Below are 19272 nucleotides of genomic sequence, written 5' to 3'. Positions count from 1 at the left end.
CGCAAAATATATCCCAATATATAAAGATTCTAGAATATTTTAAAGCAGAAAGCTCTTCTCAACTTTCAGCACCTGGTGGACTTCTGGCTCACACTGAAAATGTAAACAATTCAAATTCATTATTCAAAAGAAAAATTTGTATTTGCGTGAGTTCTGGGGAGTTTCTGGTGGCGTACTCACATCTACAATGGATGTTTCTGTTGCAAAAACATACTTTTTGGAAATACTTTTTTGCCATGGCCAAGCTCTGGAGAATAACATTTGCTTCTTTGTTCATTTAAACAGACACACAACACATTTTTTTCACTAGGGAAATACAGAAATATGGCTAGTTCCTGCAATGCTTAGGGTTGATCTTGGCCTGTGTTCATAGAGTCACTGATCTAGGATCAGCTTGACCTTATTCATATGAAAATGTGCCAGGGATCCTTTTGAAAGCCTTTAGATGATTAAAGTACCATGAGCTGGATAACACAAAGTAAAACTTAGAACAGCTATTTTATTTCAGTCCATGTTCCTGATTTTGTTCCTCATGTCCAGTTATCTGGCTAACTCAGTAATCCTGCTTTTTTGGAATAAGCCCCAGGTGTATTGCTTAAATTGCGTTAAAAAAAAAACAACGTTCAGCTGTTAGAGGGAGACTGGTGAAAAATATTGCATGTCTTCTTACTTGCAGGAAGAGCTGGTCCTGTATGCCTGATTGTCTTGGCCAGTTGAAACAAAACTATTCCTAAGAACAGAGAACTGTTTAAATGAAAACTAATAATTAATGTAGTTTAGCTCAAGTATGTCATATTTAAATGCACTCTGAAACGGGGTTGACAGAAGATGAGTGTATCATATGTGTAAAAGGACAGATTGATTATTTGTCATATCCATACCTCTCTATCCTTTTTGTGTTATAATCACATGCCTGTATTAATATGCAAATGGTCTAGCTGGCTCTTGGTGAAAAGTAATCTGTTTCTCTTGGCTAAATGACTCTCTGTGGATGCCTTATCATCTCAGCAATAAACTTGCACTTATCAGCTCTCTCAATGTCTGCCATTCAGTCCTCCAAAGATGTGATGCTTGAGTGGCCCCGATTTGCACACCATTACAGGGTATCAGTATGTACCTCAGCAAAGCAACTCAAATGGGTGAAAATTATTTTTCCTTGCAGTTTCCAAGAGCTGATATGAACTTGACAAAGTGTGTTCTTATGCTATTATAAATGTAAACACGCTCATTGTTATTGCTTATTTCACTGTGTGCCTGTAGGTTATTTAGGAGAGAGAGTTTTTGAGCTCAGGATCTGTATCTGGTCATGAACACTAGATGTTCCTGATTCCTCTAGGTATTTGACTGGAAACTGGCCCAATTGCATGGTGTAAGACTGCTGTGGAACTCCAACTCCAACTAATTGGTGTATTTGTTCAGGTTGGTTTAGAAACATTGTGTGAACAGTACTTTATCTTTTTATGTCAGCCATGCTCTATGGGCTTCATGGATGTGTGGTCATAGCACACGCATGATGTAAAGTGTAGAGGTCGCCCAGTTGCAGTGTGCCTGGGGAAAGCAGATGGAACTGTTTGGCACCTACCCATTCCATAATGCGCTTGCAGTAGTCAACTGGATGACTGATTTAAAGGTTGTTTGATTTGATAATTCATTAATAGTCATAAGAACAGATTCTAGGACAATGGGCTTTTGGTTGTTCTTTTCCTTTAGCAAAAAATAAAAATAATAAAAAATCAGAAGGAAATTGACAATATTCTGGTTTTGTTCTCATTCCAGGTCTAGTCACTCTAGGTATATTGGTATTGGAGGTAGAATTTTATTTGAGCCTGTTGTTTGCTGATGCTGCAATGGTTTGTGTTCTGTAGGGAGTATAAAAAAGAGATTTGATTTAAATTCTGGTGTAAAATGGGAGGAGGTGTGTTGCAGTGTGTAAGGTGGCTGCATCCTGAGCCATATATGAGTCACCCATGTGGATGGAGGTCAGGCGACCTGCCATGGCATATTCTGAGCTGTGATCCCTGCTCTATCTGTACCCTCTCTGCTTTCTATCTGCCTGAATAAAGCAAATGCGAAGTACGTAAGCTGGCCAGATTACTGTTCACTCACAAATGTAGTTTAGCCAGTTCATTTTGGTGATTGCTCAGCTCATTAATTGCATTGGTCACAACAAAAATAACCCTAATATTTAATTATAAGGTTAAAGCGACAGATCTTACAGATTGTATCCTTGTCCGAGCCTCAGCTGTAGTTGCTTAGGAACAGAACGCAGTAGCCAGCCTTTGCGCCTGTGCTGATTTCCCAGCAGCCTTCACTGAACGGGCCAGGAGGAACAGGCCCACAGCAATCAGGCCTTGGGCTTTATCTGGCTGCCAGAGGCTTGTGATCCCTGCCATCCCCATAAGAAAGCACCAGGAACAATCCTACTGTGATGAAAGACAAGGCTGCTTTAATTGCCTAAATTACAAAATACCTGCAATGGCAGATTTCAAGGCTACAGTACAAGCCCAATGCAAATGCACAAAAATGTTATATGGCTGAGAATATTTAAAAAAGCACACTGCATTTGCAATTCCAAATCAATGTAAGATCAATCCATTGATCCCTGTTTTCCAAATGAATTCCCTGCAGCCTATAGTTTCTGCAGCCAATCTGGTCTTTGTCTTCTGATGTGGAATTGTCTCTTCTTAAGCAGCTCTTGCTCACCAGGTCCCTGTAACACTGAGTCAGCAAAAATAACCACACAAATACTCTCAGAGAAGTGTGTCAAAAAGTGTTATATCTCAGCATAAGTAAAAATGTTATATTGCTTGGGATTAATATTTTCCAGTGATTATCCCAGTTCCATTTCTGTATGTTTAGCATTCAACATTTTTATTAAAATCAGGACTGGGTCTTTATTCTGAAACCACAGCTATTTCTTTCCTGGGAAAAAATCAATTTACATTTGTATTGCTACTAAAAAAATGCTGATGCAGTGCGGGATCTCCTGTATCTGTTGTCTGGGATTTTCTCCTGTACAATTGTACAATTGGAATTTTCTTGGATGATGGCCATGATTAATCCTTCTTCACCACTTGATTAATGGAGGAAGCTCCATGATGAAGCAGATGCTGTCTGCCTTCGTTACATGCTGTGGGCCCTAGTGACTGGAGCTGGAGGAAGTGGTTGAGCAGTGGAAAGTGGTGGTAGAAGGGAAAGGGTTGTTAGAATGAAACATTATTTTGTGATTGATAATTGAGGAAAATTATCTAAAGCATTAACAATTGAGTCACTGGAATAATATCTTACCCTCCTTTAAAACCATCATTTAGATCACACATTATTATAAAACTCTGTGACGCACATTTGTCAGATGTGATAACTAACATTGCTTCAGGCCACATGTGCAGTGTAAAACTTTGAGCAAATCTTTGCCCTGAATATGTTATCTTTTTTCATAGGATGAGAAGAACCAGGTCCTGATGACAAATGCTTGGTTGCAGTTGGTAAGTTGAGAAAGAGCTGATATCATACTGAATGTTTATGCCTTGGGAGAATTTACTATGATAAATATATATATTTGCAGACTGGTAAACATGAAAAAACTACTGCAGCCTGCGATTTATATTATGCTGATCTTAGTACAGGACAATGGGGAAATTACAGCAGTGATAACTTTAAATCAGAAGCAGCACACAGAAATGATCTGCTGGTACATCACCTCCAGTTACTGCAGTTTTAGAGTTGCCAGAAAAAGATGTCACATTTTGGCGGTTGGATGAGTGGTGTGGTTGGAGTTTGTAGTAAAGATCTTGATCAATGAGATTAGATATTCAGTGAAGACTCATGTTCAAAGTTAAATGTGATGCAGTTAAGTAGATGTTGATTGGTTCTTTTTCTGCTCATTATATTGTTGTTACACAGGTAATAGCAGGAGTTGAATCTCCACTATTGCTTTGAGTGTTTATCAACAGATGTGTCCATTCAGGGAGAAATTGATTAGTTGAACGGACATGGAGATTTCCCTTTCCCATGACTCCATGGTAACCCAGCCTCAGCCAGTCTGGGAATCTGGTTACTACATAATCATTGGACAGTAATGGACCTGTCAGCACCACTTGATGTGAACAAGGCTTTTTTTTCAATCAATTATAAAAGTCTCTGGGAATCAAGCCATCTCTTTTCATTTGTGGAGGGCAGATGCTGTGCAACATGAGCAGAACATAAACACTTGGTTAATGGTCATCAAGTGTTACAACAGTGACCTGGGTCACTCTGGGCATCATTCTGCCTCTACGGCAGAAGCAGGATTAGCATGGGAGCCATGAGGACAGCACACTTTGACACACCCAGAATCAAACTGCCAACCCTCCAACAGCCAGATAACAGCTCTTACCTCCTGAGCCAATGTCTCAAGGTTCATGTTTCAAATCAAATATATTCTGTAGCTCCTGCGGAAATATAAAAAAAAAACCAACAAAAAAATATCAGAGATGAAAATATTGTGGCTACTTTTTTGACCACCAAAACATTCAGTGCAAAAATCGCAGAGTAAGAACTGGCAGAGTATGTTTCACACCGAAAAACTGATATTATTATCCCACAGGGGCTAATTTTAACTAATTAATTAACCCTGGATATTCTACTGGGATACAAATGCAAATGTTTCTACTCATGTGTGGACCGGAATTTAAACTGTCTTTCTTAAGATGCCCATTGGTGTCTGGTGTGTACATGAATACATTTGCATATAGGTATGGCATACTGTTAAGCACTGAAACTTATTTGTCTGTGTTCATGGAGGCATTATGACAACATAAATATTGGGAAAATGTAAATTTTCATCATAAATTGTGTTATATTTCGCCCGCCTATCCAGACGGTTGTGATATCATTGTTCCCCAGCTTTCAAAATATTACTGTTGCTCAAATTAGATTGAATACATCTCCAACATCATTACAATTAGCGTTAGTTAGTTTTGATAGATTTGTGATGTGAGTCATGATTTATAGACACCACAGAGTTGAAGTGCCAGCCGCCACAGTAAAGCAGCTTAATTAGAAAATGCACAGGATGAGAATGTGACGATAACTCAATCAGAGCCAAGCCTAGACATGATTAACTAAGGGGATTGATTGCATTTTTCTTCCTCTCAATAAAACTCCACTCTTCCCTCACCTGCTCTCCAGTGTTAATGACGGTTTTGCCATCGATAATGACAGAGTCAGTCACCCCATGGTTACACCTACAGTGTGTTATTACTAATGACAACTTTGCCTTTTCTCTCACCACCAGCACTGGACCGACATATACCTCAACTGGAATGCTGACAACTACCCAGGGGTCCAAAACCTGCGGTTCCCCTCCAACCAGATCTGGGTGCCTGACATTCTCCTCTACAACAGGTAAGGCAGATCTACACCTGGTTTTGGTTACGGTTACTGTATATGGTTACAGTTGTGGTACATTTAAGTTCCTCTCCTGTTACTGTCTCTGTGTTTGCTCCCTAATAGGAAGCTGAGTGTAATATGAAATTTAAGACTTTAGTTGGTCACTGAAGACTAATTTGTATTTGTTCTGGCAATCAGTGAGGATTTCCATTAAAATAGACACACTTCGCTCACATCCTGATGTTGATGGTAAACCTGTGGTTAAGCTCACTGTTTCTGGCTGCCCTGAGATACCATGCTGATACACATCAGTCAGCATCACGGCACCTGCACAAAAAACATCAAAGCAACTACAAGCAAATACAGCTCCCAGCTGTTCGTAGCTCTAGGAAATGTGTCCAATTTGTAAAACTGCAGGTTTGCTTTGGCAGCCTTGGGGAGGGATAAGGGTCCTTCAGCAACAGGCTGCCGCAGGTTGTGTTGAGTTAAATGTGTCACATCATGACAAAGGGTGTATCATCAAGTAGTTATCACTTTTATAGAACACGTAAAAAAACTGAATACAGATTCGATTCTGGTCAAAAATGGTCAAAACATTCCCTCACGATGGCGCTACCCGTGTTCCAAACAGAACCCAGGGAAGTGGCCACTTCCACCAGAAGTTAAGGTCCATTCAGTGGTAGTTTCTCTCCCAAGAAATGTGGTTTATAATTATAGTTGCTTATTGACTATCCCAAACTTATGCCTGCCCAGTTCATAGTCTCTGGTTAGCAATAGCTTCCCCACCACAATGCCACTGTGGATCAGCATTACCATGTCACTGTCTGCTGAAATTGATTGGGTATGTGACTCATACCAAGTTTTTATGAAAACGGAATAAATTAAACTTTACACACACAAAAACCAGAGCTGATCTTGAAATAATTTTTTATTTCTTCGTCATGAAAGTTGCACTGTTCGGAACACAGTGAGCTAACTCGACGAGTTAACGTTACCATTAAGCCAGCTAACTTTACTGCAAGAAATAATAGGTTGTTGTTGGAGATCAGATACCATTTCTTCAAGCCGACAGCCTTACATTATGTAGTTTGGGCGTCCAATTACAAAGTGCGTTGATAATGACAACATGCAATCATGAATAAAAATAGAAGAAGAAAAATAAAGAAAAGAAATACAAAGTAAAGCAAGTAACTTAACATTATGGTACAACTACCATATAGATAACGTTAGCTGCTGAAAATTTTTGTGGTGAAACGTCAGGTGAAATCCTGTCTTGGTTTTTTGGCGAAAACCCATCTACATTTGATTATTGTTATTGTATATTGTTATATATTACAATTGAAACACTGTATAGGCTCTGAGAAGTGAGTCTGCAGCAGGACAGGCAGAGCGCTGTTTAGCAGCACATAATAGCATTGAAATGCGTCACTGAGGACAAGTCTGGCTGAATCAAAAACTGTAAATGCCCCCATTAATAAAAAGGTTTCAGCTGTCATCACAAAGACAGGTCAGAACAATATATCTACCGTGTACAATGTACCAACTCTGGTGGTTTACCTCAAGGACACAGGATAAATGTGGAATAACCTGCTGGTACTTTTTCCCCCAAAAAAGTCAAGTTCCTCTACAAACACACTTCCCGTTTAACCCTGTAAAGCTAACTGTTAAACAGGTCAGAATTTACGTATTGAATTCACAGGAGAATTCTCATGCCTAAGTCTCGAATTTACTCCTAAATCTGTGCTATTTTGCAGCTGACAAATCTCACTGTTACACAACCATAAAAATCTAATTATCCACAGCGGGATAATGCAGAAAACCTGTAATACAAAAGGACGAAAGAGGGATTGCGATGGAGGTCTAGTCTGTCTTGTTTCCTTGCAGCAGAAAAAGGTCTATCTTCTCTCTGTGCAACAAACAGCGTCCTGGCTTGGTGTGACTGAAGTTCTTGGATTCTTTGTTGATAAAGAAATTGGATGGTGTGGATTTGATGGAAAAGAAAAGGTTCTCCAATCGTCCCCGCTTTTTGCCCATCGCTGGCTCGCCAGTAAATGTAGGAATTTTGTCCTTTGTGACAGACTTGTAGTCTGATATTCAGGTCAACAACAATTTATTAATATAGCAAAAATCGTCTTTAATTACAGTATGAAGCATACCGGGTAAAAGCAAGGCAGTTGAGGTGTTAGGTGACCACCCAAGAACAATGAAGCAGGAAATGTATTCTTCCCTACAACAGGGACTCAATTCAACCTGAAAGGTGATTTAGAAATCTCAATTGAAATTAGGAACCGGAGCAGAGACTTCTTTTTTGTGCGTTTGTTTTGGCAAAGATTAAAGCACTAATATTTTCTCAGTCAAATGGAATGGTTATATTAAAATGCAAGTAGAAAGGTCTTTTGATTTCATTAAATCATTCAGCTAAGTTCCATGTGTGTGAAATGGACAGAAGCACAATGTCGGGTGACCTATTTTCCCATTCGTACGTGGTGCACTGAGTTTACATGAAAAAATATTTCAAATTATAGCATAAATTGTGAGATGGTTTAATGGTTTCTGGTTGTATCCCTTATAGTGCATGTGTGCTTCATGATGAGGAAAATGAATGACTTGTATTGTTGTAATAATATTATATAATTCAAGATGAGTATGGCTTTGTTACCAACAATTTATGAGGCTTCACAAGCAGTATATATGATTGGATGACTAGTCGGTGTGACTTTGGTTGTCTGGACTGGATGCTTCTCTATACTCTCCAGACAATGTTGCAGTGATACTTGCCGAGAATATGATTGGGAACAGAGTAAAATGTTCAGTTCAACTCCAGCAGTGTACACAGAGTATGAGTCCAATAGGGAGCATATGTACTCTGTAAGGGATGATTTATCATAAACACTTTACTGTGCATTCCAAATAGGCTTGATTCAAAAATTGGTTAAAAATGCAAACGTCTTCACAGTTTGAGGTTTCTGTAATTTCCTGCAGGAGTTGGATGTCTCAAAAATATTAAATACTGAAAACATTATCCGTAAAAGCACATAATCAGAGCAAGTTAGTGTAAGAGAATTGCACACAAGTTATGTTTGTCTCACACATAAGTCCTTTCTGAATGCTTCCTTGGTCAGAAAACATAATGTATTACAAAACGTTCTTACACAAATGCAACACATTTTTCTGATGTAATTATGTGAATTGGCAGGGCGAGTACACTTGTAAACAAATTCCTTTGCCATTGCCTCAGGCTGCCATTGATTTATGAGATGCCCTACTTGGCAAAGGACACATTAGAGGCTGCCTTCAGATTTGGCTGAAATGAAATAATGTGTTTCTTATGTGGTGGCACGGATGGTGCAGTGGGTAGCACTGCCACCTCACAGCAAGGAGGTCCTGGGTTCGAATCCCTGTCGGCCGGGGCCTCTCTGTGCGGAGTTTGCATGTTCTCCCCATGTTTGTGTGGGTTTCCTCCGGGTACTCCGGTTTCCTCCCACAGTCCAAAGACATGCATGTTAGGCTGATTGGAGAGTCTAAATTGCCTGTAGGTATGAGTGTGTGTGTGAGTGAATGGTGTGTGTGCCCTGCAATGGACTGGCGACCTGTCCAGGGTGTATTCCTGCCTTTCACCCAATGTATGCTGGGATAGGCTCCAGCCCCCCTGTGACCCTGTTCAGGATAAGTGGGTTAGGATAATGAATGAATTAATGTTTCTTATGTCTTCTGTTTTGTGCCTGCCTTGGAAGATCATATGGGCAAACATTAAAAAATAAAAAATAAAAAAGCCATGCTCTTACCATGTAATTATACAACACTGTCATGGTTACATACAGTGCTATGGCACATCTTGTTACAGAAAACATGCCCAGACAACCAATAGCAGGATGCATCCAGTGGAACAGCATCACCGTGGTGAGAAGCTGTGGCTTCACTCTAATAGTGACAGGATAAAACTGGGCCGGGTCGGGTAGCCCTTGGGTGATATGAAATGATAAGCTCTATGCTCCTTCCTACTTGTAGGGCTCCAATAGTCTGTAAGATCAATGTTAGATCAGGATTTCTGAGCGCTGTTTCTGCTAGTGCGGAACTATAATAGTATAACACACTGGGCAATCTATATTTGGCCATACTGATGGATACTTTCATTATTGAAACAACATATGCATTATGAACAGGACAGATTTTTACTTTAAGCAAAGTTAATGGACAGATCATGCTGAATGGTTTGTCTTTTATCTGTGTGTCCCACTGAACTAATGGAGGATAAAATATGGTATTTTCCTGTATATGACTTTGGGATATTTATTGGCAATAGGGTTTTCTTTGTTCAGTCACATTTGTGTAGTTGGGGATAAGGGGATCCTAAGGAGGAGTTAATAGATGTCATCGAAGTTGCTCTTCTGTGCTCCAAGCCTCTGTAGGCTGTGTAGGGGCTGTGGAGCTTGGTCAGAAATCCTTTGTCCAGGTTTGCCTCTTTTGTTGCGTTTCCTCGTTAAAGTTGTCGAGGACCCGGCCCTAGGCCCGCCTGATGAGAGATTGACAGAAGATGGGTTAGGCAGGAATGCATTGTTAACCCCTCGCACACGCCAATGGGGTAGGAGTAAAAGCTCCCGTAAGAGGAGAAGTATATGGTACAAGATAAATGTACAACCGTATATGGATACTGAGGAGTCTGAAGTCAGAGGACTTAGATTCAGGGTTTTAGAGAGCAAGGCTGAAGGCCTGACTGAGGCCATGCGTAGAATGTGTTCTAGCATGACCATGGAAGCTGCTGAGCACGCAGAACGGAAAATTGGAGACCCAGGGAGTTTTGCATTCAGGGAGACGATAGATGTGATAACATACTTGGTTGACACGTGTGGGCTGGCTCCTACAGGGGAGGAGCACGAGGCCTGGTTAAAGCAACAGGATGAGAAAGACAATGAAGGTAATTGGGAGATCAAAGAGCAGGAGGAGATTGAAATATGTAAAAGAGATAAGGAAAATGGGAAGGATGTCAATACCGAAAGAAGATTAAGAGTCTTCAAGGGCCTTCCTGATGATAACACAAATAATTTATCGGATAGATTCAAAGGACTGACTATAGAGGAGTTAAATGATGAATTACACTCAGCTATTAGCTGGATGTCCTTTGTAGATCCCTTAAGGCGCCACAAAAAGGGGCACCTGAAGAGGGTGTTGAGATGGTGGCAGGCTTTAACTTCTGGCTTGCATGAGATCAAAGTTTGGAGGAAGTCAAGGAGAGATTATGAAATTGAAACAGACACCAGTGATGAATAGGTTCATTAAAAATTACAAAGTGTTACCACATACAGTATGAACCTTCCTCAGGAAACACGCTTACCACATACTTTAATCCAGGCCCCTGAACTCCCCCCCCCCCCCCCCCCCGCCTTTTAGGGGCCTGGATTAAAGTAAATTAAAGTGAATTGAAATTAAAGTGGACATGGACAACGACCCTCCTCACATGTCGCAGCATAGGGGTGTTCTCGCCTTTGCAAAACTGACATCACTGCACTCTCATATCAATATTACATATGCACTGCACTGCACCCCAGTTGGCTAAAAATAAGGGTGATGTAATGCATTATTGTAATGCATTATTTCACTTTCACTCAAGTGAGTATAACTGCTAGGAACATGTGTCTTATTCCTGGAACATGGACACGGACAGGGAAACTGTCGCAGCCATTTCCTAAGTGTGTTTTCTTGTTTCTCCACATTTGGGGTTTGTGCAGGAAGGAGGAGGGACATGCCGTTGGTTTTCAAGAAAACTGTTGTGTGGATGACACAAACATTTCTTTATCTAGGTGGTATAAGGTGTTCAGAGATTAAGAATACATTTGTAAGCCCCCCACACACCCAATGACAAAGTTAGCTGTGTAGGGTGAAGGTATCTGCGTCTGTCCTTCGGGTGCTGTTAGGAAGAGGTTGATGTTGTTAAATATTTTGAATTATTCTGTGGAGAGCCTATATCAGTCAGTAAATAAACCAAGTAACAAAGACAGTAGTACCACTTTGCCTTCCGCTTTATAGTGGTATGGAATGACCCAGAACCTCTGAAATAGTGCGCCTTTTAGTTCCTATAGCCTTTGAATCTGTATCACTATATCTGACTCCAATTTTAGAATACTCTTGATTTTTGTTATCTAAATAACAAATCTAATGGTATATTTGTTATTCATAATTTAGACTTGATTGCTACAGGAATCCTGTATTGTTATGTACTCCCTGAACAGTCCTCTGCTGGTCCCGCTAGACATTGTGTGTTATGTGCATGTTTCACAAGCTGGCTAGATATCTCCTGTCATTACAGAGATGGCAGGAATAGCTACTTTTGGGTGTGGCCGATGGCGGCTCAGGGACCCAAGAAGACTAAGATTAGCTATGACTGTTCTCAACATGAATGAACTGACACACGGAGGTGATTGATTTACTGTCAAAGGTCTATGGGTGCAACACACCATGATACATTAAGCATAAATTTGCATCCTCCCTAGACCAACTTGAGGGGGGAACCAAGCATTCCCTGTGTAACTGAGTGTCAGTAATTGAAACCAAACAGTTAAAGTATAGCTATTTATTTTGCCAGGTAGGTCACTTCTTTAAATTACAATCAAATCACAAGGTTCCAAATCTTAATACGAAACATAATACAAGTTTAAAAAAGTACAAAGTACAAACGAGTACAAAGTAAAGATATTATTATACCTGGCAAGGGTTTCGGCACACATGGTGGGTATGGGAGTCTGGCTACAGACAGGTGGGTATGGGAGTTTCTTCCCCTTAAAAGGACAAACCAGGCCTATAAAATCCACAATTAACCATTTGACATTTATAACCATTTGGAATTTAGAGCCATACCTCCCCAGCAGGTGGGATTTAGTCAGAGGGGGTCGTGGTAAATGGCTTTCACTGGGACAGATTTCTGCAGTTTTTCCTAGGTTCCTGGATGGTTGTGATGTCCTAGGTTTACTGTTGTGGAAATTAGACCATTGCACCAGTCACACTGAGCCAAGGAAAATCATATCAAACATGAATATTATCTAAACTGGCTTTGCCATGAAACATCCAATGCTTTATGCATCATTTCAGTGACTGAGATCTGAGGGAGAGAGTAATAAATGGGGGGTTCAAGAGATTAATGTCTGTTTTCTCCAACCTTCCCATGCCGTAAAGGATGTTGCTCCATGTGGTGATGAGTTTGCAGACTTTAAGACCCCACTACCAGAGGAATACAACCTCACCCACTCATTATTACTCTGTGAATGTTTAACCATTAGTCAGCCTGCCTTACACATTCATCCATAGCCCACATAAAAGAATAGTCAACCACCTGGCTTTCTTTTTTCGATTCCTATTTTCTAATGTTCCGATTGCTATTATTAACCATTTCCTCTTTGCCCCCCCTAGAGGATAATTTCCACCTATTTTGTAGTAGTCCTATACTACCTAAACTATCAATATCTCAAAAACGATTTACTGCACACACATGGTTGAAGACTTAAAGTAAAGAAGAGGCTTGTACCATTCAGAAAGTTATGTCGGAGCATGTACATACAGTGTACACAAAAGGTACACTAAAACACCAAAATAAATCCAAAACGCCTTATGTTTTAATAGTTTTGAAACTGAATATCTCAAACGAATTTATATTTGTGCACAAATCTGATGTCAACTTATGTACAAAATATGGTAAATATATCGACAGACATTGAAGTTCCCAACACTGTACCCAGATGTCCTCGTGTGTCCCCAAATCTCTCTAAATACAAAGAAATCTGCATATATTTTTGTCCAGAAACAAAATGTCAAGAAAATTTACCTTCACAAGATTATGTTTTCATAAAACATGTCCAAAGTCCATAAAGCTCTCCAAAAAGCATTACTCAATCTAACGCTTTCCAACAAATCTGCATCACATTAAAATGGAACTTTAGTTCAAAATTAGGTTAACTAGGTCTTCGTTAGCCCCTTTAGCCAGTACAAGTACAGGTTTACATCTATAGCAAATCCAAATCCTATTATAATCCTGTTATTACCCACATCTATATAGTCATTCTGCTATGCGAACGCAGCAATATTAGTCTGATACTGAAATGAAGGAGCAATGCATTTACGCAAAAATAACAAGTAGTTAAAGACGGCATTTGCTTAGGTATAGTCCCAGCAAAAACAGATAAACAAATGAAATAAACAGTCAGTCACGAAACAGTCATGGCTTCATAACCAGGTGGGATATTTGGTTCCATAAATATGTCTGTATCTAATAATTTGCCAAACAAACTTGTATTTCCAACAACTAGAAATATGTTGGCAGAGGAATAAAAGTCAGCAAAGAAAAAAAACAATGGGCCTCATTTATCAATATTTTCGGAAATCCGTGTGGAAATGTATGTGGGATCGGAAACTAACACCTTTTGCCAGATTCATTTTTTGTATGTTGATGAAATAAATTGATGCCCCTAAAACACCATATATGGAATTTCGGCTTTTTAAATAAATAGTCGAAAAAAGAAAAAAGCTTCTCTGAAGCAGAGACTGAAGGTCTGTTAATGGAAGTCCAAAAAGCCAAAAACATACACCAAACAGCCATAACATTAAAACCACCTGCTTAAACAAGTTTTTTCATAATTAAAAATGATTTAAGCTGTATAAATTTGTCTATAAACACTTAATAGTGCAATTTTTGTTATTTAAATATCTTGATACGTACTGGTGTTCATGACCACGTCTATCTTAACAAATGCTCCAGGACTTCAAAGACTTTCAAAGAAGACCGGCATATTTAAAAATGCATGGGATCTATTCCGACAGAAGTTTCACCACATGCGGTAGCAGCATGTAATTCCAACGGAAGAAACTTGATTTCTTAATTTCTTGTTGAACATGAAAAATTCTACAGGTCTACAGGACAAAACAGTGCACCCCCCCCTCCAAACAAGCTTCCAAGACTTCCATTTTAATTTAAAAATTAAGCTTTTGAATGCAGTTCACTTATGATTATCTGCTTATATACCTGCTTAAGGTGTCAGAATGTTGCTCCATATACAAGTCTTTAATATTTTAATGGCCATGGTTTTCTGCTGCAGTGCTAAGCATGTGAATAAATATATAAATAAGTCTGAGTTAATGGGAAAACATCAGGGTAGATATTAACTTAGAGATTCTGGCCCAAAATATGAGACCAGCACAGTGAGGTGAGGAAGGTTCATGAATGTGAATGTGAATGTGCCACCTGATGTAGCACCGAGAGTCATGGGTGATGTCTAATGAAAAAAGAAAATGAAAGGTCTCTCATAGGCTTTTTTACACCTGTGGACTCTGCAACAGACCTGAAACACCTCTTTCTTCTGCATTTCTTCCTTTTCTTCTGTTTTTGTATCACTGTGTATATCTTTCTTTTTTCTTTCTCTTCTTTATGTTATGTACGGCTCTGAGAACCCAAACGCAGACCACAGGATAATCCAAAGTCGTTGTTTATTAGTCCGAAATCATAGCCAGGAGATCCAATACAATGACAAAAACGAAAGGCAAAAGAATAGTCGAAAACAGGCGAGGGGGTCAAAAATCCAGAAAATCAAAAGGCTAAAGTGCAGAAGGGCAAAGGCAAAAATCGAAATCAGAAAACCAGAAAAGATCGGATCGGTCTCTCCGACCGACGTTGTCTGGCACGGTTGTCCAGGCAGATCGTGGTGCGCACGAGTTGGTCGAACTGGGTGATGGGGTCCAGTCGCACCAACTCGTCCTGGAGCATCTCACTCAGGCTGGCCAGGAAGAGATTCGCCAAAGCCGCATCGTTCCAACTAGTGGCCGCCGCGAGGGTGCGGAAGTCGATGGAGTGGTCTGCCGCGGTCTTCCGTCCCTGGCGCAGAGCAATCAGTCTCTGGGATGGCTCCTGGTCGCTGGATGCGTGTTGGAAAACCTTCCGAATCTCCTCGACGAAGGCCGGGTAACGAGGAGGGGATGAACCCCCGGTCCACACCGCAGTAGCCCAGTCCAATGCCTTCCCCTTCAGCAGTCCCATCACATAGCCTATCCGACGGTCGTCGCTGTTGTAGGTCTGGGGCTGTTGCTTGAATACGAAGTCACATTGGAGTAGGAAAGCCTTGCACCTCTCAGGTTCTCCACCGAACCTCTCCGGGGGGGGTTGTTGGGGCTCCCGGAATTGCCAGGTTTCCATGGGGTTGAACGCTGGGGATGCGGGTGGGTGGGTAGGCTCCTCCCGTGGTTGTGGCAGGACTGCGACAGCGAGCTTCTTCATCTCCGCACACAGTTCACAAATCTCCAGGTGAAGCTCGGAGATTCCTTGTGAATGCTGCCGGACGATGGCTCCTTGTTCCTGGAGGGCGTGGAACATGGCAGTAGAGTCAGCAGGGTCCACTGTGGCGAAATTGTTCTGAGACGGGTGCGTGGGGGTTGGACCCAAAATGCACGACTCAGAAACAATGGTTAAATAAAGTCCCGTGAGGGCTTTATTCGGGACGAATCCCAGGAGCGTAGTCAAAACAAGCAAAGTCCATACACGAAGATCCAGCCAAACAAATAACAAACAAACAAAAAGCACGGTGCCGAGGGAAGAGGCAAACTCGTAGTCGGTAGACGTGCAGGGAGGTCCGGTAGCAGGAGAGCTGTCAGCGGGGCAGATGAACAGGCGGACGGCAGGCAGAGGCGTAGTCGTGGGCGAAGCGGGAGTCGAAACCATGAAACAATCAGCGAAGCAAAAGTACAAAACGGTAGGCGAGGACGTGGTCAAAAACAAACAGTGGTCAACAAAACAGAAATCAATAGACAATGGTCGGTAACAGGCTTGGATCGTAACGTGTAATCAAACAGTAAATAATGCTCAAGAGTTGCATAGTAAAACTAGAGGCAGACAATTTCGCAGTGAACAGTAGCGCGACTGGGATATAAATGCAGATGTAGACAGGTGTAGACAATTAGTTAGAGCATAGCAAGGAAATGGAAAACAGGTGCGATGGATGACAAGTTTAACAAGGTGATTAGTAATCGTTAGTAATAAACCTATCCTGCCCTAGCATTAGTAAATTAGTAAATGACATGCACGAGAAACATAAGGTAACATGAACACATGATTAGTTTGTTAGTTTCTACCCAATCCTGATCTAGCGTTAGTAGTTTTAGTAAATAGACAAATGGAAACAATTAGGGAGTGAATTACAGAAAGAGAGAGAGAGAAAAGGCGGAACGCAAGGTTTGCGGAAAGACATGTAAAAGTGTATGTTTAAACAGTAGCCAGTCTACGTGACAATAAACATAAATCAAAACATAACACAAAACGAAACTAAGACGATAACCATTCAAACATAAAAAGGTAATATAATCGTAACGAAACATAACTAGACATGACGAGAAAATAAATCGTAACAAGAAATAAACTAAACAACATGACGAACCTAGACTAACATAATACATGATAAGACACTACGTGACTAAGACAACATGAATAAACATAAAACATGGCAAGACAGACCTGAAACGTGACAATTTAACTACCAAGAAAAAGCAGGAAGTAAGAATCGCAAGTTAGGAAGGAATTTCTTGAAAACCCGAAAATACCGTAAACACCCAAATAGTGGGACACGCAGACAGGGGAGTGACTCGGCTGGTAAACATTCAGACACAGACATAACAGGGGAAGACAAATGAGAACTTTAATGGAAAACACTAACCAATGATCTATGAAAAATGAATAATTAACTAGAATAAACATGAATACATACAGGACAAATACAGAAACATTACAATTTATCTCACTCCTCCAAAGAATGCAGAATGTCAATATGGATAATAGCCTTGATAGCCGCACACTCCATTTGAAAGCAGTTTGAGTCATAGTCCTTTAAGTCCTGTCGTTGTTATCATTTTCCCTTCAAATTATAATCTTCACATTCACACTTTTTAGCATTTCCACCGCCTTTCAGATAATCAAGTTGGCCTCTGCTGTCTTTAAAATGTCACCAGTCAGAGTGCATTTAAAAACCCAATCATGGACTTGTGCTTTCCATTAGACCATTATGTCAGTATGAATCAGCATTTTTATGATTAAACTGTTTTAACTGGCTGTTCCATTTCATGCCATAGTAAAATAGATGGAATTTATGATAGTCAAAGTGCTCATTTTTATAATAATTGATCTAACATTTACTATTATACAGACCATAATATAGAGCGTAGTCATGAGCAGAAATGCACCCATGCATGGGTTGAGGTTTGACCCATCATGGCACCATCTGAACTGTGATCCCCTATCTGTGACCCTCGCTTCTTTCTGACTAAAGCAAACAATACAACAGCTGGGCCGATTGTCCACTCTCCTTTTAAAAATAAATATTGTCCTACTTAGAGTACAAGTAATCATATTACCACTATAAACAATTTGTGTGACAAGTATGTTTTAAATAATAATTTCTTCCCTCTTGGGTGTTTTTTATTCTTGCCAATGTTTAAGTGTTTTTCTCCCCACTGGGGAGCTTTTACCTCAATTCCAATTTTTTAATTCTCTTCCTCTGTAAAGCGTGACCGTTTTCATACAAAATGAAATGGTAATAGCCATGAATTGGCATTAACAAATGTAATTGGTTACTAATTAACTATTGAGAAGTCAATGTGCATAGCTTTCTTTATGTATTTGTACATCATTAATCCATGTTAACAATGACATTAGTCATATTGGAATGAGAAAAAACATTGACAACAGTCAAATTTATTTGTTAATGGTCAATTAATTATATAAGAAGTATATCGTATGGTTTGCTAATGTATAAATATTCATTTCACAAATACATCAGTTAGTAGTTAACAAATACATTATCTAATGAAAAGTTAATTTCATGCTTCATATGTTTGTACCTCAATTAATTGACCATAACAACTACATTAGTTAATGCCAATTCATGTAACCTTAGTGTAAGGTTTAACCAAGGAAATTAATTGCATTGAATTAAGTGCAGCCCAATTTCCCTTTGTTGTAATGTATACAATAGATTTATATTATTCACAAGCTTTTATTGATGCAAATTAAGAAATTCCAACAATTACGCTATACAACTGTTAATTAAAACAATTCAGCTTGATTACTTTTATGGACTAATAATTAGACCATAAAACATCTTAAATTTTTGGATTATGGTTACAGTATTTATTACCATGCATTTCAGTAGATGAAAATTATGGATAGGAAAATGGTGTGGGATTTTAACAGTGTATTTCTATCTGTCTGAAAAGTACAGAGAAAATGAAGACTTACTTGGACTGTGCCATATTTCAACATTATATAAATGTTTGTCTCCTTGGTGTGCCAGGTCTTGGACAAGATGTGCTGATGTCCTTTGAAATGCTTCAAAGCCATCTTCTAATTCACTCTCTCACATACTGTTGGTCTGGGCAAGCTCCCATACATAACCATTTCTCAAAAATACTGTTGAATGATTGCATTGTCCTCCACAGCCAAACATATTTATTTTAAAATAATAAATAATAATCATCATCATCTAACATTTGATTTCAAGACAATTTTTTGGGGCCTTTTGCTGTCTGAGATTACACCAACTGGCTTGAGAAACAAAGTCCCTGTTACATTAAAGCATGAAAATGAGGAAGGCAGCAAATACTTGTAAAATCATTGGCTTAGATTCTGTCAACATTCTGTGTTTTCTGTTATCTGTTTTGTCTAAGTCTTTAGCATTTCCCTGTGTATAAAAACCTTTGTTAGTTTACTTCATTGCCAGATTGTTATACAGTACTGTGCAATATTTTGGAAAGAAATGTGAAAAAATGCCGCAAAATAACAATGCTTTTAAATATAGAAATTTTAATAGTTTATTTTTATCAATTAACAAAATGCATGAACAGAAAAAATATATAAATCAAATCAATATTTGGTGTGACCAC

The 19272-nt window shown here is 39.6% G+C and overlaps 1 protein-coding gene across 1 annotated transcript in view; it reads left to right on the top strand.

Annotated features, from left to right (window-relative positions):
* The window catches only part of LOC133130385 (neuronal acetylcholine receptor subunit alpha-7-like), a gene marked incomplete at its 5' end in the record, with an annotated part of 74561 nt that overhangs the window by 17227 nt on the left and 38062 nt on the right, over nucleotides 1-19272 (top strand). The window contains 2 exons of the mRNA XM_061244949.1: nucleotides 3441-3485; nucleotides 5276-5385. Of these exons, the coding sequence (XP_061100933.1) occupies nucleotides 3441-3485; nucleotides 5276-5385 (155 nt within the window). The remainder of the gene's footprint in view (nucleotides 1-3440; nucleotides 3486-5275; nucleotides 5386-19272) is intronic.

This window comes from Conger conger, chromosome 6 (assembly GCF_963514075.1).
Source record: "Conger conger chromosome 6, fConCon1.1, whole genome shotgun sequence".
NCBI classification, from domain to species: domain Eukaryota; kingdom Metazoa; phylum Chordata; class Actinopteri; order Anguilliformes; family Congridae; genus Conger; species Conger conger.
This window is presented reverse-complemented; position numbering and strand designations above follow the sequence as displayed.